At 36.3% G+C, this 26,080-nt stretch overlaps 1 protein-coding gene across 2 annotated transcripts in view; it reads right to left on the reverse strand.

The window, feature by feature from the left end:
• The window catches only part of NSF (N-ethylmaleimide sensitive factor, vesicle fusing ATPase), a 104,409-nt gene that overhangs the window by 62,758 nt on the left and 15,571 nt on the right, over positions 1–26,080 (reverse strand). For both annotated transcript variants that reach the window (XM_016203910.2, XM_087826270.1), the window contains exons 5-8: positions 25,584–25,750; positions 22,806–22,913; positions 22,250–22,325; positions 19,833–19,988 (exon numbers count right to left, since the gene is read on the reverse strand). In XM_016203910.2, coding sequence (XP_016059396.1) covers positions 19,833–19,988; positions 22,250–22,325; positions 22,806–22,913; positions 25,584–25,750 — 507 coding nt within the window. The remainder of the gene's footprint in view (positions 1–19,832; positions 19,989–22,249; positions 22,326–22,805; positions 22,914–25,583; positions 25,751–26,080) is intronic.

The raw sequence follows: 26,080 nt of genomic DNA on the forward strand, positions 1-26,080 counted from the left end.
CTGGCTCATGCTCATTCCTCTCTAGCAGGGCTATTCTTGTTCACTCTCATTCTGTTCTCCAAATGTTACTGACAATGAAAAGTATTAATGTTTATTAATATATCATTAAGTAATAGCAACTACTAAAGGTACAAGTAATATAAAATGCCAAAGAAATAAGCATAACAAATGGTAACGCCATTGTTTCCTAAGGATTTAGGTTAATGAGACACTGGAATCTCACTATAAGACTATATTCTGTAAAGAATTTAATAGAAGGCTTGTATCTCATTCTAAACACCTTGCCAGAAAGTATGTTTAATGATTCTCTAGAATATGAACCACAAAGCTGCATTTCAATTATGCTTCACAACAGATACCTGTCAAAATGATGAACATATGATTGTAGTCAGGTGCCAGATAGGTGAGGAATGACTGGATTAAATGCATTAAGAAATAAATCAAGCCTGACTGGGCATGGATAAGCGGTTGAGCATCGACCTAGGATACAGGCGATTGCGGTTCGATTCCCGGTAAGGGCACATGCCCGGGTTGCAGGATTGATCCCCAGATCAATGACTCTCTCATCATTGATATTTCTATCTCTCTCTCTCCCTCTCCTTTCCTCTCTCTGAAATCAATAAAGATATATTTTAAAAAAGAAAGAAATCAAGTGAAAAATCTCTAGAGCTAAAATTACTAATAGCTCCAATTTTCTGACCAGTGGTTCTCAGACTTTGGTATCAGAAACTAGCAAAAGAACTTAAAACAAACAGAACAAAAAACCTAGGGAGTAGTGCGGTCATTGAGTTGCTCAGTTTTTATTTTGCAAACTAAAGATTTCTTAAACAAAAAAATCAAACCTGCCCAAAAATCTATCACCATCATTCATATAAAATATATTTTAATATCAAAACATAGGAAGGACGTAATCTCAAAATAAAGGACTTTTTTTGGTCTTAAATATACTCAATTTTATGTACAGTGTTAATAGTAAGGGCCTTTAAGAGTCAGCTTGCCTGGATTCAAATCCTGGTCCTTCTATTTACTAGCTAGAAGTAATAAAAGCAACAACCTCAAAAGGTTATTACAAGGATTAAATATAATGAACATATAGCACTTAGCATTCTTTCTGGCAGCTAGTTAGAGCTCATAAATATTGGCTATTAAGTAATATTAGCTTATTTTTTTATCACCTTGCTGTAGAAGTGGTGAAATGGAGCCAGACTCCCAACTGGCATGTGAAAATTAGAACTATTAAGTGACTGTAAAGCTTGAAAATAAATGTTATTTTGCTTACAAAATTTTTTCCGAGAGTGAATGTTGTGGCCATCTAATACTTTATCTAATTCTACTATCATATAAGTATTGTAAACTACAGTACCCATTGATGAACGTCTAGCTCTAAATTAAATGAGCAGTAGAAGAGACGGACCACATCGTTTTCACAGACTCGACTAGTGTTTGGTGGGTCGCTACTCTCCATGGTTTTAACCCTCTCTCTTCTGGGAGGGTTACTATTGGACTCAATCCTGCCTTCTTCTCTTGTGCCTTAGGCAGTCAATTCATACCTATTTCTCAAGCTTTCCAAGCTCATTTAGGCTCAATACGCAGCTCATCCATAAAAACCAAGCTACCATGATTATCAGTACCACATGTACACATCCTTCCATCATCTTCTTCCCCCTGCCCCCATCTATTCTATCATACTTATGTTTCTTTTCCAAAGCTCTCCTTATCTACCCAACTGCAACCATTCTGAGCCCCTAACTACCAGATATTAGAAAGCTGCCACTCCCCTTTCTTAGGGAGCACATACCCTGCTCTGCTGGTACTCACTTGGGATTACTTGGTTCTACTGGGATGAACTGGGGATGTTTCTGGGAGCATCACCCAAAAGTGTATTTGCAGTGCTGGATTACCACAGACCATCCTTTGTCTCTTAGTTTGGGACAGGTTAGTATAAGATGCCTTCTTACCTCACGTCCAGCTACTGCTCTCTCACTTGAATTAGCAATTCTCCCAGCAATGTACTAGATATGGAATACTGTTTTGAGCTTCAGGTATTGATATCAGTGATTATAATCATACACATTTTGGTGGAGAGAACTTTAAGAGGTTTTAAGGTGTGTGCTATAAATAGCTTGAAATGGTTTCTGATCTAAAAATTTAAATTTAAATTTGAGACCTTATCAAATATAATAAGGCTTATCCAGCCCCTCTATGAAAGTGATACATGAAAATACTTGTTACTTAATAGACTAATTTAACCTCTTTTCTTAAAATAGCTTAATGAAAAATACACAACCTTACTTCTGTAACAAAATGAATAAACGGTAATCTTTATTATTTGCAATCTTTCAAACATTATCCAAAAAGTGACAAGTTTGTATTTGCTAAGGTCTATAGGGTCTATCTTAAAAAACAGTGAAATTTTCTTTGGTTGTCTGATATATTATCAGAGGCAAGCTGCACTGAGGAAAAATTGTCAGTCAACTTTTAGGTATCCAAAAGTGGAAAAAAATGATAGCAAACACCAATTTTACACAAGAGTGAGCAGAATAATAAATCAGAAGTGATCTCAAATTAACATCAAGATAAGAACCGTTTAATTCATTTTGTAGGCAACATGATCTATGAAAAGGGAGAAGTGTGAAGTGGGTTTTGAATGATAACTGATGTTTAAAGGGGAATCCCAAATAGCTTCCAGTTCAAATGCAGAGAGATTCACCAGACAGTTTGCCAAAGAGTGAGGCTATCAACAGACTAGTGGCAAGTCAGGACATATTCACAAGTCTTGCAAGCTTCTCTCTGCAGTTATGCAAACCAGATTTGAATGCTTTTTTTTTTTGGGGGGGGGGGGTAAATATATCTTTATTGATTTCAGAGAGAGGAAGGGAGAGGGAGAGAGACAGAAACATCAATGATGAGAGTCATTGACTGGCTGCCTCCTGCATGCCCCTGACTGGGGATTGAGCCCGCAACCCGGGCGCATGCCCTGTTCGGGAATCAAACCTCGATCTTTTGCATTCTAGGTTGATGCTCAACCACTGACCCACGCCCAGCTGGGCTGAATGCTTATTTTTATGTAGTGCATGCACTTGTAGAAAATAAAATCACAAATTAATATGAATGTTTGATCTTTCATTTTAAAATATGCCTAGTTCCAATTTCTCCTGGAATCATGAGTATTTTCTTAGTTCTATTCAACTTTTCATTTTAGCAGTACAATATGATTTAAGAAACAGTTCTGAATTTTCCAGCCAAGCAATGAAGACTTGGAGTGTACCCTCTATCAACTCATAATACAGGAGGAGCCTTTTGTTTGTTTCAAAGACTGTCAATCAGCATTTAAAACAGGCTATTATCTACATTTGCATAGCTGTGCACTTATCAAATCTTTATGAAAAGGAAACACTTAACACTAAAAACACAACTTCTGATCTCATTTGGGCAGTCAGGTCTTTGATAAGCCATTCCCTGGGTATCATTTTGTCTAGTAGAGACTTGCTGTTGTCCCACCAATTTTAAATTACCAAGAGCACTTTGAGTTCCGTTACGATAAAGTGAAAAGGGCCAATGCCCTGATCTCTAAGCAGTTGTGCAAGATGTCTACCACCTGACTGGTCTATAACCAAATTAGTCAACTGAGATTTAATATAGATCTTCTCATTAGATAGTCTAGAACTAAAGATGGGGTATGTGTAGCAACTCTCCAAACTAATCTTTGCTGACACCCCCACCCTTTTACACTCCCTCACAGGGTGTGGCCTGGTATTTCGTGAATTCTTGATGACAAAGATCATGCTTCCATTGCAGGTCTTGCCTTGCTGCCACCTGGCAGCAAGTATCCTCACTGGTTTCAGAATTTTACAGCTTTTCCTTTCTTTTTCCCCCTTACATCCCTTAGCTTTAAACTCATTTTACTTGCTGTTCTACAAGGCCTCTGCTTCAGACTAACCAACATCTTGTCTTCTCTAGCAGACAACTTATTCTTTCTTTTCCTATACCTGGAACCTCTACTCACATTATCAGTTCATGTTCTTCTGTTTCTCAGAAATCACTTCCTTAATGAATGGCACCTAATTCTGATCACATCTAACCATTAATACTACCTAGCTCCAATCATGTCTTTCGGCTCTATCCTTCAATACTTATAGTAGTAGTTGTCAAACTTCAACAAGCACCAACATCCAATGGAGCTTGTTCAAATGCAGATTCCCAGGCACCGCTCCTAGAAATTCAGATTCATTAAGTCTAAAGTGGAGCCAAGGAAGCTGAATATTTAACAAGCCCCTCCCTAGGTGATTCTAATGCAGGCCAGAGGACACTATGAAAAACATCATTCATAGTTACAACTGGCACTATGTTAAATTGCTTTTTAAGAGTTCTTAGGTTTTTATTCTATTTAGTGTATATGTTTTATAGTCTCAAATCATAAGCTGGTAAGAAAACATTTTTTATTCCTTGACAAGTTGTAGTTGTAGATCAGCAAAGAGCTATTATAACAAGATAAAAGTTATCAAGTGTAAATGTAAGATTCCTGCACTTGAGTACGACTGGGGGAGATATGGCTTTGTGAGAGATGACTTGCGGGTGTTACTCAACAGTAAATTCAATATGAGTCAAGATAGAATGTGGATGTCAAAAATGTTAATGCAATTTCAGCCTGCATTAGAAGAAGATTGATGTTTTGAACAAAGGATGGATATTTCTGGTCTATTTTATAACAGGTACCACACTTAAGTACTCAAGCTGATTTCTGGGTTTCATAACTTAAGATGAATATAAACAAATGCTAAAGTTCAGAGAAATGTGAATAAAATAGTAAAGGGCTAAAAATCAAGTTACAAAAAGATTGGCTGGAGGAACCAACCAAGTTTGGAGATTTAACTTAGAGAAAAGATAAATCTACAGGGAGTTTATTCTGGACAAAATAGTGTCTTCACAAACCTAAAGGATTTTCATAGGAAAGTAGGATGATCCTTGTTCTGTATGGTGCATGTAGCAGAAGCTACAAGTATATACATCCTACCTTAACATAAGGAAGATTCGACTTCAACTTACAGTTGTCCAAAGAATGGACTGCCGCATTGGGAGAGAATGAGTTTTCTGTCACTGGAGGAATTCCAGCTTAGCCTATGGAACTTGGCAGAAGTTATTTGGAAGATATGGAGAGAAAATTCAAACAAAAGACAAGTGTGTGAACTAAAAGACTTTCAAGATCCCTTACAATGCTGAGATTCTACAATTCCTCTGATATTCTCCGGTAGAATCAGGCAGTTTTGCAAATAGTAAGCTTTGAAATATTCCAGTATGGGAAGGAAGGAGACTGGAGGCCAGGAAGACAGCAAAGAGGCTACTGCTATAGTTTAAGTGTAATTTACTGAAGCTATGAAAAAGCAAAAGGCCAAAAGCTTTTTTCTAAAACCAAAACCAAAAAGCAAAGCAGAAAAAAAAATTAGGAGTATTCAAGACTGCATTTGGAAAATACACGCACACATAAATATAGCCAACTGATCTTTGACAAAGGAGCAAAGGCAAAACAATGGAACAAAGACAGTTGGTCGGAGCCCCGTCCTATGCACCAAAGGGTTGTGGGTTTGATTCCTGGCCAGGGCACATACATACCCAAGTTGTGGGTTCAATCCCCAGGCGCATATGAGAGACAGCCTGTACTTCTGACCAACTTGCTATGGACCTTGGGTAATTATGATGTGTAGATGTAGGTTTATCAATTGTAACAAAGGTACCACTCTGGTAGGGGACACTGATGAAGGAGGAGGCTATGTATGGGTGGGGGTAGGGGGTATATGGGAATCGCTGTATCTTATCTAAATTTTGCCATCTAAAAATAAAGTCTTAATTTTTAAAAATGCATGCAAAGCAAAAGACAAAGGGAAGAAAACATAACTCCAAGGACCTAGAAAATAAAGGTAACTGGGAAAAATGTTTAATAAATGTAACAAAGTTTTGAACATTTGAAGAATTCATTTCAGTAAGAATTCTAATGGGAGATGGTGAAAGCACCTGGAGATACAACCCTATATCACATACAAAGAAATCTAAAAATCACCATTAAGTGCTCAAACAAAAGGACTCAGACTCCAGAAAATAGTGAAGCTTACTCTAAACAATGGGAAGCATGGCTTCACACCCAAGTTGTGAAATCTGGAATAAAAAAAGCCCCAATAATAAATCAAATGATTTTTAGTGGCTGAATCAAGAATCCTAAAGGACACCAGACTGGGAGTAGGCAATCTAGATCCCAGCCTCGACTGTGACATTAGCTTAAATAAGCTGTTTACCTTTCTGGGGCCCCAATGTCATCATCTATAAAATAAGAATGACATGGACAAGATCAGTGTTTCTCAAACTGTATTCCTTGGAATGTTACTAGGTGTATCTCTTTGTAAGAATGTTTGTTAAGTTTAAGTAAATTTGGAAAATGTTAGATAACATCATTTCTAAGGTCTCCTACTCTAACATAGTCTAATTCTGATTCAAATAAATAACTACCTTAATACATTCAAATCTGCTGTATCTACATATATACTATTTTTGATTCTTTCACAGAGAGACATATTAGATAATACAAAATTGGTGGCAATCCTTTTGAGAAAATTTCAAACCTTGACAACAGCAATTGAGAGCAGAAAGCAAAGGGTCCACTGGCAAAAGGGGCAAAAAAAGTATCTGAGAAAGGCTTGAATAATTAAAGTAATAAATGTAAACAATGTCTTTTATTTTGTTCCTGTCTATCTTTCTAAATTATCTTTCCCTTCAAATTCTTATGAGCTGCTGCCCTGGTTGGTTTTTCTCAGTGGTTAGAGCGTAGGCCTGTGGAATGAAGGGTCCCAGGTTCGATTCCAGCCAAGGGCTGTACCTCGGTTGCAGGCTCAATCCCTGGCCCCAGCCAGCTCGAGAGCGGGAGGCAACCAATCGATGTTTCTATCTCTACCCCCCCTTCCACTCTCTCTGTAAAGCAATAGAAAAATAACCTCAGGTGAGGATTAAGAAAAAAAAATTCTTATGAGTTGCTAAAAACAGAATTACTCAACTACAAGTTCAACCCATTCAATTTTTTAAAAAATTCCTTTTTGGAGAAAATGATTCAATCTTTGGACTGCGGCAATAAAGTATTATCTTTCTCTTCTATGTTGACACAGTATCTACCTGGAGCCACTATCACTTATAAGACAAATCTGAATTTTGAACAGCTGAGCTCTGTGTCATTTACCATCATATGGTCAGCCTTCTATACCCAGATAAACAACAATCAGACTACAGAAAATCTGTACCTCAGTAAAGTGAGTCTTCCTTGTCTTTTTCTAATCTCATCACAGCCACAACTGGTTGCTTAAATGAAGAGTTACAGAGGAAGTCAAAGTAATTGGGTAGTAGACAAAAAAGCAAGAGCCAATAAAGAGTTTTGTGGAAAGAAAAGTCCAGTTACAGAAAAAAGTGTCAGGCAAAAAAGTCATTGTGGGTCACCATGGAAATGTCCCTGGAATGCACTAATAATCTTCAATTTGGATAATTCTCCTATGTATATTTGAGATTTGACTGAATCTATCTGATGTGTGGATTAGCAGCATACTAATTATAGGTTTATCCTACAGTAACCATTCATTATCAAAAGGCGCTTAAGTCTTGCTAAGTTTTCTCCCTCATGACAGGATTCTAGATAGATTTTAAAAAATCAAAGCACTTCTAAAAAAAGTATATTGTTGTGGATAAATTTGAGTAAATACATGTATCAACAGTACAGCAACTACGGATGTGTGTATCTTTATATGTCAGTTTTCAGTCACTCTGGAATAAGAATAGGACTCCCAACTATTACTTGCCCAGAGAGAAGATACTGTGTTAAAGCCAGAGCTATTAGCGAAGCGCAAAGTCACATCCAAAACCTGTGAGTACTGGATACATTATCTATAATAATTTTCAATCTCAAATTTCACACTATTAGGAAAATTGTATGGAAGGGATTTACTGCTGTCTACTCTAACTTCTTTGAAAAACCTGAAAGAATACCATGTTAATTATTAAAAAGCAAAACCCAAGTTTCTTGCAGAGTATTTTGTAAAAAATTATGGACATATTATCAAAGGTAATAAATCACATGGAACTCCGAGAAAAGTCGTGTTTGAATCATGGTAGAAGTACTCTCTGAAATAATTCTCTGTTAAGTTCTGGGCAGCATTTTGCTAACATTATTGCTCATTTTTTCTTCCACTTCCCTTCCTCCAACATCCTATCCTCTATTGTGTCTATCAAGATGGTTGTTTTTCCAAGTCAGTATATCACACATAAGAAACTGACAAGATTTATAGACGTGGTAGAACATTTATCAGCTCCTCTCTGATGGAATGTGATAAAAAGTAAGTATAAATCAGCCAAGGTATGAGTTCACCAATAAAAAAAATATTTCTAAGTGTCCCCTTGACTACCTTATCAACAAACACTGTTCAAAATGGGTAATTACAAAACAGCATAATCTAAGGCGTGTTAACTATTTTCAACAGCAACAAAAGTTTAAGATAAGAGAATATATATAAACATTTGATTAAAGTAAATGGATTAAAGATTTTTGCCTTTTACCGAGCTATAGCAGTGTCTTTTGGCAATATAACAATACCAATCACACACCGTCTATAGAGTGTTTGATAGTGAGCCAGGTACTATGTTAGAATATTTATACACATTAATGCTACCCTGACAATAAAGCTATAAAGGAAATAACTTTACAGGCAGAGGTACCAAGGCTCACAGAGTTTAGGGTCCAAGGCCCAGATGTATTAAGAGGACCAGGGCCATACAAGCAATAAGTGGTAATGGCCGACTCAAAGCCAGCTTTGTTTGGTGGGCCCAAGAGTCTTCTTTCTGCTGAGGAAGAGATGCTAACTTACCATTACAGGGCTTATTTAGATAGAACTTTGCTAATGTATTTATCTTTTTAAAAGATAAAATGTTATCAATATGTTCTTTCAGGGAAAAACCCCCAAGATACATCAAGAAAAAAGTCAAAGAACAATGACTTGTGTGATCATTTTTTAACAGAAAAATAAATCTATACATTATAGAGTTCACAGAGTCAAAAACACATATGTGTATAAGTGCTTAGGAAGAGGTCTGGAAAGATTCACGTCAATCTCTTCCCAGTGACTGCCTCTAGGAGAGGGAGTAAAATTGGGGGAGGGCGTCTAAAATGAAGGGAGATGCCACTTCATTCTGCGTATCTGTGTTGTTTTACACACACACACACACACACACACACTACACACTACACATTACATACACTATACCGACCTGATGCCTTTAAATTTGAACACGGATTTAACAGCACCCATATACCAGGGTGGCATTTCCCAGTGAAGCAGATAGTAGGTGACAAGAACCTAAGCAAAATACTTTTCCCCATACTTCTGGAGTCTAGCTCCATTTCAAATCAATACAAGCGGTTTTTCTTAGATTAAGAAGGGATCTAAAAGGATCTACATAGATTTAGTAATGAACTATAAATATCATACTTGCTCTGACTTTTAAAGGACATGGCTCAAGTCTGTACTCCTTCAATGTATCGGCTGCTTCCCCATATTGCCTAACCTTGCTACTTTGCTTCACGATGTGCCTTATACTTCACACGATATTGCTCTGGGACGTGCAAATGCAGTGTTGTTCTCAAATACACTGTAAGCATATTGAGGGCAGGACTTGGGTCTAACTGCCTAAGTGTTCTACAACTGAGATTAATCAAGTTCTTGGCATTTATTAAAAACTCGTATGATGAGCTAGGCACCATGCCAGGAGCAGAAAATACACTAGTGACAAAAATGAGCAAGGTCTCTTCCTCTGGGGGTACAGACATGGGGGAGAGGGGACTGGACTATAGACCTGTAATAAGCAATTATATTACAATGTAATCATGCGTAAAAGAACATAAGGAATTATTGGAACATAGGAGGAACACTAAGGCCAAAAACACCCTGGAAAAAGCTGTGGCCTAAAGGGAGGAGTTGGATAAAAGATGGTGAACAAACAACCTCAGATATAGAAGTAGGTAAAAGACAGTACCATAGCAAATTAGAGGACCCAAAAATAGCACAGGCTGGCTGGAACCCAGAGCATGGGGGAGGGGTACAGGCTGACAGGCAAGACAGTTTGGCCGGGGCCAGACCACATAGGGGCTAGTAAGCTATGGAAGGAGTTAAGGAGAGCTACTAAAGAGTTTTAACCAGTGGAGTGACAGGATCAGACTTGCCTTTTTATAAAAATTGCTCCAGTTACAGTGTGGAGAATGGATTAGAGAAGGGCAAGGCTGAAGGCTTAGGGAGCAATTCAGACAAGAGATAATGGTGTCCTGAAGGAAGGTGGCTATGGGGGAGGCGGAGAGAACTGGACAGGTGTGAGATACTAAGGAGACTGCAGCACTGACAGTCTATTGTGTGACTGACTGGAAATGGGAGGTGAAGGAAGGAGAGGAGTTACAGAAAGTACCCAGGCATCACCTGAGAGAGACAACACAAAGGAGCATGTTTAGGGAGGGTGCAGGGGGCAGCTGAATGAATTTAATTTTGAACTCACTTTGTGATCATGAGATAGCCATATACTGATAAAAATCCAGAGCTCTAACTGAGACTGAGATAGAATACACATGTTTGAGAGTGAATGCCATAAAGATACTAACTGAAGCTACAGATAGATATTATCTATTTTGGGGAAAATAATTACAGAGTGAGGAAGAGTAGGTCTCAGAGAGACTCCTGAGGAACTCCAACATGTTAAAGGCCTCAAAAGAGACTGAAAAGGGACAGCCAGAGAGGTAAAGGAAAATCTGAAACCCTTAGAGTGAGAGAAACCAAGTAAAGAGGAAATTTCAAGAACGGTCAGCAGTATACTTTTTTTTTTCACATAAGGAAGCATTTATTTGAGGTTTAACATGAAATCAAATAAAATCTGTATAAACACAAAGTTACATTGAATTATAACACAGATAACAAAAGACGAAGTAAAAACAAAGAAAACTAATTGGCAGCTATATACAGTTGGGCAGTTGTATCTTGTACACTAGAAAGTCTTTTACAAAATAAATATCTTAGAGCAAAAGAAGACCAATGTTGTGTCATCCTGCAAGATGGGTTATCTTAGCAATCTCCTCCTGTTTTCTACAATGTCCTCCTATAGTGTGGCTGATAATTATTTTGGTGATTGCTACCCCCTCTAGACGCCTTGCTGTAGCGCTCTGTTGGCCACTGCAGTCTGCATATGCCCGTCTATATCCATAGTTTCCATAGTTATACCTGGGATAATCATAACCACTATAATTTTGATCACCACCACAGGCACTACTGTAATTTCAGTATCCTTGATCATAATAGTTATTAAATCCTTGGTTCCAGTTTTGCTCCTGATCTCAGTCATGAAACCCCAGTACCACCTCCTCCACCAGCTGAAGTACCTCTTCTTCCTTTCTGTTGTTGCTGTTGCTGCCTATATACCTTTTTTGGGTTGGGCAACTTTGATCACACTTTCCAGAATCAATCTGATGCGTGCTTCTTAAACTATGCCGAGGTCCAGTTTTCCCTTTTCTTTTAAGTTTTCAATCGATTGCAGACCAATGTTTTTGTAAAATATGATAACAAACGTGGTAATGTTAAATTGTTTTTAAAAAGTTCCTTAGTTTTTACTCTCAACTTAAATATTTATCTTATCATGGGCTAGTAACAATGGTTCATGGTCCAGCGATGGTCTAAGCCAGTGATTTTCAACCAGTGTACAGTAAAAAATTTTAAAACATTTAGTCAAGGGCACTGACCTCATCTCCCTTAGATTGTCAAGTAAAAAAAAAAAAGACAATGGCCAACATAACAAAGAATTAATGAATCAAAATTATACCTTTTTTGGGTCAGATCAGCAAAAATACAGTATATTTTTTGTTGTGCGCAGAATTTTAGTAATTAGTTTATATGTGCCATGAGATGAAAAAGGTTGAAAATTGCTGGTCTATAGAACACATTCCAAACAGCCTTGATATCGATTATACATGGATAAAAGGACATTACAGTTGTGTCTTCAAAGGCCTTAGAACAGTGGTTCTCAATACCGGGTGATTCTGCCATCCAGGGGAATAAAATATTTTTACTGGGGGGAAGGGGGAACTACCGATATGGAGTAGATATAGGCCAGAGATGGTGCTAAACATCTTACAATGCACAGAACAGCTCCCCCACCCCCAACAAAGAATTTTCCAGCCTAAAATGCCAAAAATGCTGAGGCTGAGAAACTGCCTTAAGAGTGTAATACAAATGAATTATGATTATACATTAAGAACACAGCTAGATACAGATGATGTATTATAGAATTGTACACTTGAAATCTATATAATTTTTTTTAATCCTCACCCAAGGATATTTTTGCTTTTTCAGAGAGGGTGGAAGTGGGGGAAGGGGACAGAAACACCTATGTGAGAGAGATACATCGATTGGTTGCCTCCTGCAGGCGCCCCAAAGGGGGCCAGGGATCTAGCCTGCAACAGAGGTGCATGCTCTTGACCGGAATCGAACACGAGACCCTTCAGTCTGTAGGCCAATGCTCTAACTAATGAGCAAAACTGGCTAGGGCTGAAACCTACATAATTTTATTAACCAATGTCACTACAATCAATTCAGTAAAAAAAAAAAAAAAAAAAGAACACAGCTAGATTCTAAGCACACACAAGGTACAGAGGAAGCACAGGAGAAGCACTTGAGTCTATCTGGAAGGTTAAACAATCCTCACTCAAACAAAAAATCGTCATCTCTGATTCACAGCTTTCTACAACTCAACCCCAACCTAATTTTAAATCTGATTTCCTGCTTCTTCCCTACCATGCTCTGCTAGCCTGGTCTAAGTTGTGAATTATACACGTTGCTTAGTCTGTCGCTCTTCCCAGGATATGGACAACCAACCCCTCCTCTCCCACTATCAAAACCATTCAGCATTTAAGGCCTCACCCAAGCTCTGCCTCCTCTATGAAGTTTTCTGTCATTCTCTCTTAAAATTCCTGTAGGACTTATCATCTATACCACTGATTTGGCATTTTATAATACACTGGCTTTGGATATCTCTAGTTAGGTTATGTTGTTTAACTTCTAAATTATTATTTTATCTTATCACTTATGTTCCATCTCTAAGTTGACAGTTCACTTAAAACAGACAGGTACCAAAAAACACATGAAGTAAGTGGACTAGAGTTATTTATTAGACCTTATAGTCCTACCACAAACTCTTATGTCTCTTGAAATCATAAAAATTTGAATACATCAGGTTACTAGAAAAGTAGCGTATTTATAAAACCTTAGTGTCTTAGAGAGTTCATTCACTGTCACACCTTGAGCACTTATGCTTCCTACTCAAGGCCAAGACACTGATTTTTGCCACATTCAAGTTCAGAAAATCTGCCAGAAATAAGAAAATAAAGAAATCCCAATTGAGACACATTCTCTACTCAAATTTTAAAACCTTAACAGATAAAGAGATCTTTATGCTTTCAGTCAATGCACTCCCTGCCCTGACAAAAATCTGAGGTTTTGGAAAATGCCTCTAACCTTAAAAAGAAGGGGAGAAAGGAGGAGGGAAGGAGGAGGAGGTTTAACTATTTAGCAGAGGAAAGTTTACACAGTTGTCTTGTCGGGTATCAAAACACAAAGATCAGATTTCTGTAGTTTATAACTACCTCTATATACACTCACTGTGTAGAATTCTAGCAAATTACTAAAGTACTGGATAATTTCTGAGTGCTAAGCTTGTCATTTATAAATGCATATAGGAAATGGTAGGGGATGAGGCCAGACTATAGACTTTCAGTGTTTTAATAATTCCGCTCTTCCTTTTCATACCCCAAGCCTATTATGTCTAAGTTCTCAGAATCTTTACATATGAAAAGCTTTGTACATTTCTTTGAGAATTAAAGGGGGAGAAAAGGCAGAAGTGGAACTTACTTAGCATAGGATATTCCTTGACATAAATTCAAGTTTTCCTGACTACTTGAGTCTTAGCTCCCTCTTTCAGTATCTGAGAGGCAGTTCAGAATAGACCCTGGAAGCAGGCATCCTGGTTTCCAATCCCAGCTCTGGCACTTGCTATTTGTACAAACTTAGTAAGTCATTTCTTTCTCCTGCTTCAGGGTTCCTGAGCCAGGAGAACGAAGTTCTAGTCCAGTTCTGCCTGTGACTTGCTTAGTGACCATAGACCATAGTTTCTGCATCTGTAAGGAACTGCCATCAATGCCTTGGGAATCCAGGTCTTTCCTCTGTGCTCTTCTTCCCCAGAGAAACTTCATGAAGGGAGTGGGACATACCTGTTCTCCTCCCTGCTGTGCTGACAGTGGAGCTACCATGGGAGAGAAATAGCCTGTGATATTATCTTTGTGTTTTTTAATTATACAAGTAGAAATCTAATATCACAGTAAAACAATCAGACATGGAGGTATGCAGAGAAAAGAATAAAAATCTCCCTATATTTCCCATCCTAACTTCCCTTTCCCAGGAGTAGACAATTTTTTTCAATTCACTGTGTGTTTGTAGAGACTTTTGTGATGCATTTACTTTTAGTTTTATAGGATTCTTCATTAAAACATATATGTACATTTAGAGATATGTCACTTTAGGATCTGCTCCACTGCATTCCATAATGAGGACAGGAGGGTGCAGCAGTTTATTTAATCATTTTCTTACAGGTTCAAACTTGGACTTCAACTTTATAGTGACCCAATTATTGATCTATACATAACTCAACTGTAGTTGCCAGCAAGCCTAATGCATTGGTGACTCTATAGACAACTCTGCATCCCCAAAAGACTTTTTTCTAGAAGTCTATCAATAAAAAAATGCCAGCTGAATTTGCATATGATTTGACTCTAAGATATAGGCACAGCCACATTATTTCTATTCAAATGTAAGTAAGTTCAACTTAAAAAATTAAAACCAATGGGAAAATTAATTCAAGGTTTAAAATTTCAATTAATAGAAAGGCCCCGATAGTATTATTTTTAGGGTGTGTGCTTGATCTCTAAATTCTGATCTAGAGATTTTGGAAACCACATGGTCATAAGCCATTTTCTTCTTCTAATTAAAAAAACACACAACTTTATCAATTTCCCAACCTGAAATTAGAATTAATAAATTATTAAACTCTTACATTCCTCATATCTAAGTATCATCTACAAGTACTTTGTGGAAAACCAGAAGGGGGAAGTTTTGCATCTCTAACCAGTGAGCAATTGCTTTCTTTTCCTTCCCTAATAAATTACAGGCAGACTTGAACAGATGTCAGGTTGGCATTCAAAACCTAAAATATAGCTGAAAAGCAAGTTATGACTAATACAAGGGGAAAAGATGAATGTCAGAAAGCTTCATTTTTTTCTTCTTTTTTTCAAATTTCAGATAAGCTCTTTAGCCTTAGGGTTCCTTTTACAGAGCCCTGGAGTTCGGCTAGATGTCTTAACCCCCATTTAAATTGCAATCTCTGCTCAAGAGTGGGGGTGTGAAAATGCATTTTAAGAGTGTCAGTGTTTATGTTAATCTTAGCAAGAACTCCCTCTCTCCCAAATATGGCATGTTCAAAACCTTAGCGCCCTTTCTTCCACTCTATTTTATTTGCACTGTTCTTAGCATCTGAAAGATGTCTGCATGTGATTGAAAGGCTCCTTATCTCTCGGCAGCTCTGCTTCATAGAGTAACTGCAGTCTCACTTATGATAGCAAAAAAGAGTTGCTTTCCTCTAGAATTTCAAAAGAAATCTTAAAAATACAGATTGAAAATGGACTTAGAGACGGAGGCACAGAGGAAAGGGCACAAAACGAACACACTGTCAGTACGAAAGAATGGGGTACAAGACCATAAAAGTGGCTGTCCTCCCCACTAGGCGGCCTGGGTATCTAGGAGGTATAGATTCACCAAAGGACAGTGGGAGGCTTGAGGACTTAAGTCTCTACACCCTTTTCCTTCTAGCTCTAAAATGGATAACTTTTACCAAAGCCCCTTTCCTTGGATGCATGTGAACCTAGTCCTAGAATTACATTAAGAGACACTAATTCTTTAACAATTATCCCACTGTTCTTTGAAAAGGATTTTTGTTTTTTCTGCTCTGACATTTACAGTTTAGAGGTAATTGCCAGGGGTGCTGAAAAATGAAGTTTCTTTGCAGAAACTCTATCTTTGCCAACAAAAAAGCTACAATGAGAACTGAGGAAATCAATCGTTTATCCTGAGCACTCTCCAAAACTGCACGCAAAGGACTGAGTGTGGTAAGAGTATATAATCAGTTGACATCTGAGTACTCTCAAGGCCAGCAATCAGCCTTGAGTTTATTCACCTGTACTTCCAGATACTAGTCCTTAATGCCGACATTTCTACCCTGGCACTCAAAAGGTGCTTCTATTATTCCACAAAGTAAGGACCTAAGGTCATTCGTAACTAAACATCCATCATTATAGGGGCTGGAGGACATTGTGACTAAATAGTTATTTGGTATCCACTGAGTGCAAGGTATAGGTCTAGCTTTCTTTGCGAATGCTTTCATATACTTCCAAGCAAGAGCTGCCCACGAGGGTTTGGGTGAGTCCGACTGCTATGGACAAGGAAAATGTACAGTTACACTGATGAAAACAATAAAAGTCTAAACTGATATTCCCCCTAAGTGATGCCTTTTTCCCATCTCTACACATGGCCTTTCTTCCTCTGTCTATAGGCCTGTATGTGACTTCTTTTCCCCTTTCAGGCTTTCCTTCATTTTAATTCTATAAAAATGTTATAACAAAAACAGCAAGGTATATACTACATAATTGAAAGTACTTGAAGAGAGAAACCAACAGATTGGAAACAAATATACAGGGTGTGGCAAAAGAAGGCTTACAGTTGTTCATATGGAAAAATAATACAATTCATAAATAATATAAGAATAAACTGTTTCATGTACTCACAACTGTAAATCTACTTTTGCCCCATCCTGTATAGGACATTTATTTCATGTATATTACCTCATCTGATCCCCAATTTTATTCATATTGTGTGACTCTGGTTAGTCCTTTTGTCTTCCTACATCTCATCGGCAACATTCTGTACGTATCTAAACTATTTTCAATTTTGAAAAGCAACATGAAGTTTTACAAGCAAAAAGAGAGAACTATATTACCTAGAAGCATAATTATCAGTCTCATAAACACGACAAAAGAGAATTCTAAATTTATCACTTTGTCAACTTCAAACTTTGATGTACAGGCAAAAAGACCCATTTAGCTAAGATTCCTGTTTACAAAGCAGACATAACTCTAGACTTCATGGTAAAGATAATGATTTGGTCTCAAGCCAAAAGTAAAAAAGTTACCTGCTTAAATCAAAATGAAACAGCCCCATAATTATTCTTTTCTAATCACTATTTTTTTCATTTGAATTGATTTAACTAATCATATCCAGTGTCCAACTGAATCCCACAACCATTTTGTTTCCACTTGACAGGGTAAGAGAACACAGGGCATATATAAAAAGGACTTGTGTAGTGTTATTTTATATTCTACCCAAAAGTAGCAAATTTTATTTTTATATACCTTTATCAAAGCCTAATGAGAACTTAATAACCACACTGTACTTGGAGTGCAATAAGTATTCTACTATGAAACTTCCGCAAAATTCAAAGAAAAAAAGCCTCTATTGAAAAATAAGGAATGACACACGCATAGCAAGAGAATTATTTTGCAGCCATTTTACCATAAAAAAGTAGCTTTAGGACACTGAGAATCTTCATTCAGAATAAAGAAAATGTCTTTCAATGTAGCTCAAAAGCCAAGGTAGCTTTATACTTATTCTCTTTTAAATCAAATTGATAGCATGTGCTTCTTGATGAAAAAAAGCCATGAAGAGAAAAAATATATTACTTTTTAAAAAGGACAGAACTATCTGTAATATTTTAAACAAAAATAAAATAAAAAAATTAAAAAATAAATAAAATAAAAAAATAAAAAGGACAGAACTCTTTTTTGTCTAATTAAATTAGTGTAAAAATATTAGAAAAATAAATCCATAAAAAGGGTTTTGGATAGTAGCACTCACAAACAAAACTTAAATCCATGGTCCTTAGTCAAAAAGCATGTTAATAAAAACAAAAGCATACTATTATAATTCAATTGATTTCAGTATGGATCGCAGAAACATGGACTGAAGTCACTCAGAAATTCTGTATCTGTTTTGACTTAATTTCAAACTCTTTTGACAGCTGGCAAAACCACAAATCAAGCAATATGAGTTTTACTCCTTTATAAATTATCTACCCAACCTCAGACAAAGGCCCTAACGAGCAGAGTTTAGATGATGCACAAACACAAAACTAGCATCTGAATAACTGAGTCCTCTGTAGTTTCCAATGGTGAGAAAACAGTCATAATGAAAAGTTATGGCTTTCCAAAAGCAGTTATTCTTCTACTTGTTGGCTGGACAGTACAATGTTCAAAGAAACAGAATCACTACTCTCTCTGTACCAGAGCTTGCTCTTGAAATCCAGAAAAAATATTCTACAAGAATAACTTACAACATTTGAAATCACACCTTTATCTCTGCCTATACCTACAATACACTTAAACAATATTTTCATGTCTTGGTCAAAAAAGCTTTACGGATTTATTGTGCCTCAAAATATACATCGCCAAGATAGTGAACTATTACGTTTTTTATTATTTTCCAAATTAAACTTGTTATTTTATGGACTTGGCCTTTGTATCTTTCAGATAAAAAAGTATGTTATTGCATTTGAAGGTGTATAAAACTCAGGTGATGAGGGTCTCTGTCATTTTCTCTTAATCCAATTCCAAACTCGACCTTTACTAGTGAACAGGTGTGTGCTGTGCCTGTAATTTATCAGAATGAGTGACCAGGCAGAAAGGCTACCAACAATAGGAGGCGAACAGAACCAAGCACTTAGTGCCTAGAAAGCAGTTCTTATCCCCACCATTATGAATATACTTTTATCTCCCAGTAGCAACTGAAAGATAAAGAATGTTGGGGGTGAGAGGAGGAATATATTTGTATTCTGCCAGTTTTTTTGAAAACTGTTTTTATACTAATAGTCTGCCAGAAGCTGTTATAAATTCCTTTCTGAGATATTCTGTGGCTTACATTCCAGTCCGATCTATAATATGGATATGAAAACAGTCATGACAGCATTTCCACTAGGGCAAATAATGCCACTTCACACAGATAAACTAAATAAACCTTCAAGAAGAAAGTGATAAATGAAGAGTGCAGTTCTTTGTATGTAATATGGAAACTCCTATGTGTACCCAGCATTTGTCTTATTGGATCAAACTTATCTAACTTAAAAACATGCCAATTATCCATTTACTAGGTATGAAGATGTACTAATTAAGTAATGCAATAGCATACTACAAAGCAGCAACAGCAGCTAATATTAGAAAATGCTCATAGTCTAACAGATAATCATTATTCAGCAGGATAAATCTTACCCATAGTGTATTTTTAGAGTCAGGTAAAATTTCTAAATATTCCCTATGCAAAAACATTAATAGATAATTAAATAAAACGAAATGGCTACATGTGTCCAATAAAAAAATCATGCTAGAATAAATAAATAAAATGGGGCAAACCAACAAATATTTCTATGATTTCCCCATAAATTTAAAATGCAATTTTAAAAGTTCTAACATATCAAAGATTTTTTAGAAAAAAAAATTTTTTTTAAGGAAGAGAGAAAAACACTTTAGCAGGTCTGAAGAATAATTTCAAAACATTACTGAAAAGAGACTTCATCACACTCATTTTTTTTAACACAAGGTTTCATCAAGTTTTCCTTTTTAAACTCACCCATCTGCTCCACAATCTCTGGAGGAAACACTCGGGAAGCAAATGCTCGTCGGAAAATATCTGAAAATTCCTTGTCCAGACCTCCTATTCCCATTTTTTCAAAGTTCCAGTCTGGATTGATGATAGATTGGCGATTTTCCTTGGTTTTAGCTTTGCCTATGTCAAACAAAGATAATCAAATGTGAAGCAAGGACTTCATCAGTAAGTGTAAAAAGACAGACAGAGCTCACAGGGCATCCTCAATGAATAAAGAAGAGCTACCCTTATACAAAGATGTACAATATGCTCTTAGCTGATTTTGCTATGTTAACTATTTTGTCTGGTCCCCATTTAGGGTCAGTAAAACACTTTTGAAATGACTAGCTAAACTTATGCTGCAGTCCATTTGTAACCAATTCATGGAGCTTGGTCTCATCAACCTTTAATTCTAACCAAGGTAACTAATTTGATCAGAAGAAACACCATGTGCATATCTGATGAAGACAACACCAGCTGACAGAAATGCAACTGAAATCTAGCAGCCTCTCAAGGCTCCTAAAGCAAGTGTATTTAAAAATACATATATTTATCCAGATTAAATCTGTAATTGAATATATAACCCCTCAGCCTGAGAAGATGCACTGAATAAGCTGGTTGTCTTATTTGCTTTTTCTTCACTCGTACACAAAAGTCTAAAATCATCTTCAATGATTTCAAAATTCATGTTTTCAAATTCTTTCAGAAAAAAATTATTTCACTTAAATGTCATAGTGCCACCTAAAGTAACTCAGGAGAACCACATTAATATCACAAACACAAAGAATAAAAATGTCTTAGTACACTCTACTATAAATAAAAAAAAGAAAATGATATTATAGTTTTTTAATTAGGGAAGAAAAGGTTGCATCAGAAAAAGTTTATCTTAGATGGTTGTTTCATGGTTAGAGTTTTGTGCACTTAAAGAGAGAAAAACACTTTGCAAAGCTATGGAAAATATTTTTCTTACACTCTACTGCCCTCTTGTGGCCAAACTTACTGCATGCTAAATCACTATGCAATTTTAATTTTCAAAGGGAAAAACCTATCAATCACACCTTTGCATGAATTACTTAGAAATACCCACATGGTATGAAAGTCACGCAACTCCCTGGGGATAAGAGAACAAAAGGTGTACAAAACACAAAATACAAAGAAATCACTGCAGAAATATAGAGCAATAATAAAAGACTTGGATATATTCCACATCCATAAAGTGATCTAGTTATTAAAAATTTTGTTGAAAGGTATATTGAAACATGCTCTTAGCTGATTTTAAGATGCTTGAAATATGTCAAGCAGAAAGAATGAATTATAAAACAGTATGAAAAGAGAATCAACTTTTAGAGTTTGTGAGTTAGTTTTGGGTGTCTATCCATATTTTATAAAATAAATATTTTAATTTATAATTAAGAAAAAATAATGAGGGACTGATAGTTTATGAATCAAGAAAAAAAGGCCACACAGTCTAAAAAAATTAAATAACCTTGGATATGATAGTATGCAACCAAAGAAAATTCTCTACTTTCTATTGGCGTAGACATCAACTTAGTTATTAAATCAACTGAAAATAAGAATTGCTGTACAGTTAATGGCATTATTATTCTGGTGAGTTACTCTTCTTAAAGCCCAATCTGCATTATTTTAATATAATAAAAATAGGGCTAATGTAAAAGAGTAGGACTGAACTATGAATCTGTTCTTTACCTGCCCATTCATCATTTAACTCAATCACTAACAGAAGTGATGCTAGTATTGCATTTAACACATAAGCAAGTGAGGGACAGTCTACAAAATAACTGACCAGTTCTCAAGGTCATATAAGACCATGAAAGTCTGAGGAACTGTCAGAGATTGGAGAAGACTATGGAGACTGAACAACTAAATGCAAGGTGGGTCCTGAATTAGATCCTGAAACAGAAAAAGGACAAATGGTAAAATCCAAATAAAGTCTGTAGTTTAGTTAGCAGCAATGTAAGCCATGATAATTTAGCTTTGGTAACTGTACTATGGTTATTTAAGATGTAACATCAGAGCAAGCTGGTGAAGGGTATATAGGAATTCTCTGAGCTACTTTTGCAAATCTTCTGTAAGACTAAACTTAACTAAATATAAAAATTTTTTAAATTAATTTTATCTGTACCTTTTTCCTTATTTATAGTGTGGTTACTAGGAAATTAAAAATTACGTATGTGGCTCACATTATATTTCTATTGGACAATGCTGATCTAGTGAAGATTTTAAACTTTTACTACATTAGCACATTGTAATTTTGTGAAAAGCTTTCTCAAGGGAGGTGCCCCTATTCTCCTTCTCGCTTGAAAATCACTACAATTGAGTCACATATAATAACAGAGATGACCCCACTTCATTCAGAATCTTCTAAAACCTGTAAGTCTTACCAATAAGATTGAGTGATGAATTTTCTGCTTTTTCAAATGCAACTTGACTGTTTCCAACAACCAGTCCTACTTCAATCTGTACAGAAAGACAATGATTAGTAGCATAATAGCAGACTCCTGGACTTCTCGAAGCAAAGCCAAAGACAAAGGGGAAATGAGATCTCTCTGAGCAGAGAAAATCTTCAAACTATCATCTAAGTTACATTTACTTTTCTCATAACTACCTTCCAATTATTCCCATTTTCTTTATTTCAATGTATATATCTTTTCATAATGCCTGTCATATTGTTATTATTTATCTACAATACATTTCATCTGCATTCAATCAGGATTACAAATTTCAAATTACTACTATGTCTGCAAGTATGTGTATTTTATGCTATATTTTAATAACGATGCCTGCTATAAAGGTATTTTCTCTTCCTACTATCGTAAAAGAATGAGTACATAATATGAAAGAAATTACTGAGCAAGAGAATGGGTAGGAATATTCAATTAATCTGCACAATTCACATCATAGAGATTATCTAATAAAATTATTAGAAATAAAACATACCTTCTGTCTTTTACCTGTCCCCGGCTCTCCCTTTAGGATGCTGGGATCCATGGCTTCAATATCCTTTACTAGTAAGCCAAAAAGCTTTTCATTGAAGCTAAATACAAGCTATGTAGAAAAGAGATAAGGGAAGAAAAATCACTTTATGGTATAGTGGCTTGACTCACATCATCACCAATGTTTTCCAAATGCAAAAAAGCAGCTTTGTCCTATGTGTTCCTCTTAGATCTGCTCCATGGGCAAACTACCCACTAGCTAATGAGAGGAAAAGGGAACTAACATTTATTTGCTGTGTACCTAACAATCACCACAGGAAGTTATATAATTAATATTCACAATCTCTCTTGGAAACAGAAATTATTCCTCAGTTTTAACTAGTGTGGAAGCTGAGATTGAGAGAGGGGTTAAGCAATGGGACCCAGAGTCACAGTAAATGGCAGTGCCATGATTCAGCCTGGGTCTGTGACTGACATCTGTGCTTTTCTACAACCAATACAAAATGCCTGCCATATGAGTGCAGAGACAGCGTCTGATGAATTCATTTTCCAAGTATTCATTATCCACAAGCTAGGCCCTTTTCATGGCTGGGATGTAACAGTAAATATAACAAGCATAGCCGACTGTCAATCCTGCCACTACTACCTACTACAAAAGGGAATAAATACTAAGAATAGTGATTTGGAGTAAGATATTTATTTCTTCTCTGTATTATGGAGGATTTTCTTTCATGGGTTTATAGACGTCTGCATGTTATTAGGTTTAAAATTATTACAAATACCAACTCATTTTCTATTAAACATTCTTCTAAGCATTTTCTACTGAAATACTAAAGCTAAAGGAGAAGGTAAAAACAATGAAGTTTAGCGAGGCGACTTGAGCTATCAGTCCAAAAGTGTAGGAATCCAGAAGAATACGGTATAGTCCATAATGCAATGGACAGGTAGTCAAAAAATTATCAGCTAAATGTCCTCTTGGGGAGCCTTCCTGGACCATTTAATCCAAAGTAGTACCACAGTGGCTCCCTTGTGCATCATCCCATTTTACTGACATCAAAGTACTTAACAGTTCATGGTATTTCTTTCTTATTTTGTCTTCCCAGGCTAGAAAGCAAGCTCTATGAGAGTAGGGATTATGTGTATTTTATTCACTGCTGGTCTGCAATGCCTAAAACGGTGGCTGGAACATACTAGGTATTCAATAAATATTCGTTCAATTAATTAATTGACTAGTGAGTTCTTGTCTCAGTTACGTGTCATTTACCTTCTCTGGACCTAAAATCCCTCGTTTGCAAAATGAGGTTAGACACGATGAAGTCTGAGGCTCATCCCAAGTCTCATATTCTTAATAGTAACAGATGTACTGAATCCTCTTCCTGCCTATCGGTAATACAGTTTCTACTCACAACCATTTGATATTATAATGTGTGGATTATCAAATTCTTAGTCTTGTCCCAGGTCTATGCCTTTGAACACGAGAATTAAAATAAATAACACTCTTTCACTCCAACAACTCTTTCCTTCTACCACTTCTCTCATTTCCCATCTTACATACCTTCCCATGTGAGAGACTGCAACGGCAGTGCGGAGATCAGAATGCTATAAGCAAGGATTCTCAAATATTTTAGTTTCAGGATCCCTTTATAACCCTAAAAATTGTTGAGGGCCCCAAAAAGTCTTTGCTTACATGGATTATATCTATTGATATTTACCATATTAGAAGTTAGAAAAAACTTAAAAATTATTAATCAAAAATTAACTAATAAATTCATCATGTGTTAACAAAAATAACATTTTTAATTTAGAAAATCCTCTTCATTTCCAAAATAAAAAAACATAAGCTGGAAGAGTGGCACTGTCACTTTTTTGTAAACCTCTTTAGTGGAAGACAGCTGGACGCCATGTCTGCTTCAGCAGCCCATGCACTATCTACAAAACTAGCACGTATCTACAAAACTGCACCATTTGCTCACAACAGAATAAGAGGGAAAGATACATATGTCTTGGTATTAATATGAAAATAGTTATTGACTTTGCAAACTCCATGAAAGAGCCTTAGGGATCCCCAGGGGTCTTAGGACCACACTTTTAGGACCACGGCTATGGAGCTATGGTAGGAGGAAGGAATTAGGAATGATTAAGAAAAGTCACAAAGAAGGAAACAAATGTAAGGGCAAAAGAGCAATGATTACTTATGTATTTGTGTGTACAAATAGCAATTTATGAATTCACACATTTTTTAAGAGTACAGTTTTAAAAGGATAGAATGTTGTTCTAGGAAGTTAACAATATGATATTAACTGAAGTCCAAGCAAAGGGCCCACATCAGCTATATCATTTTAAAGAAGAGAAGATCACGGCTTCAGAGGTTCTATGAAAAGCCTGAAAATAAGTGTACATAATTTCCTTAAGATTCTCAAAGAGGTTCATAACCAAAAAAAGTTAAGAACTACTTTTCTACAGAAATATATCAGTAAAAGAGAAAGACACCCAAAGACTCAACAAACGCTCCACAATAAGCAAAGAAAAAATCTGAGACATGTATGTTCACAGTGTTCCTAAATTTACAGATGGAAAAGCTGCTGTAATTATATATGACATTGTAACTTAAGGTGACTTTAGAATTTTTCTGAACATCTTCCTCACTTGTTATCACTCATCTTAGATAAACCTGTTCATACACAAAGCTCCTCTCAGTTTTTTAAAAGTAGAATAATTTTAGACAACTACAGGAATTAGAATGCCTATAAAGAGAAAGGAATAAGAGAAAATTTCAAACTACCTGTTGCCCCACTGAGAATGCCTGGTTGTTGAACTGTTGAATAAATTCTCCTGCCATCTTGTCAGTATCATAAGGGTTGGAGTCAATGCTTTTTTTCTGCAGGAAATCAATCTCGATGGTCATTGTGCCAATACATTGTTTGGCCTTGTCAAATGTATATAATGACACTAGGGCAAAAAAAGAAGCATTTTTTAAAATCACAAGAACACCAAATACTTGCTATGTTTCAAGAAACTAAAAGTTTCACCTAAATGAATCATAAAAGAACTTGACCGAAAGGGGGCTTTACATGGTCTTCATTGGAGGGACACAGGCACAGATTTTAAAACATATTAGTAACCACTAGAGATTTTCTTCCCCATCTGAATTAATTCTAATGTACTGAACAACACTCTCCTTCTACTTCTATTCCCCACTCAACTCTTAAGGGGAAATTACAGCCCCCTGCCACCCGCAAAAGGCCCCTGCATCTTCCTCAAAACAACAGTATTGGAAGT

This window comes from Miniopterus natalensis, chromosome 17, assembly GCF_054644295.1.
Source record: "Miniopterus natalensis isolate mMinNat1 chromosome 17, mMinNat1.hap1, whole genome shotgun sequence".
NCBI classification, from domain to species: Eukaryota; Metazoa; Chordata; class Mammalia; order Chiroptera; family Miniopteridae; genus Miniopterus; species Miniopterus natalensis.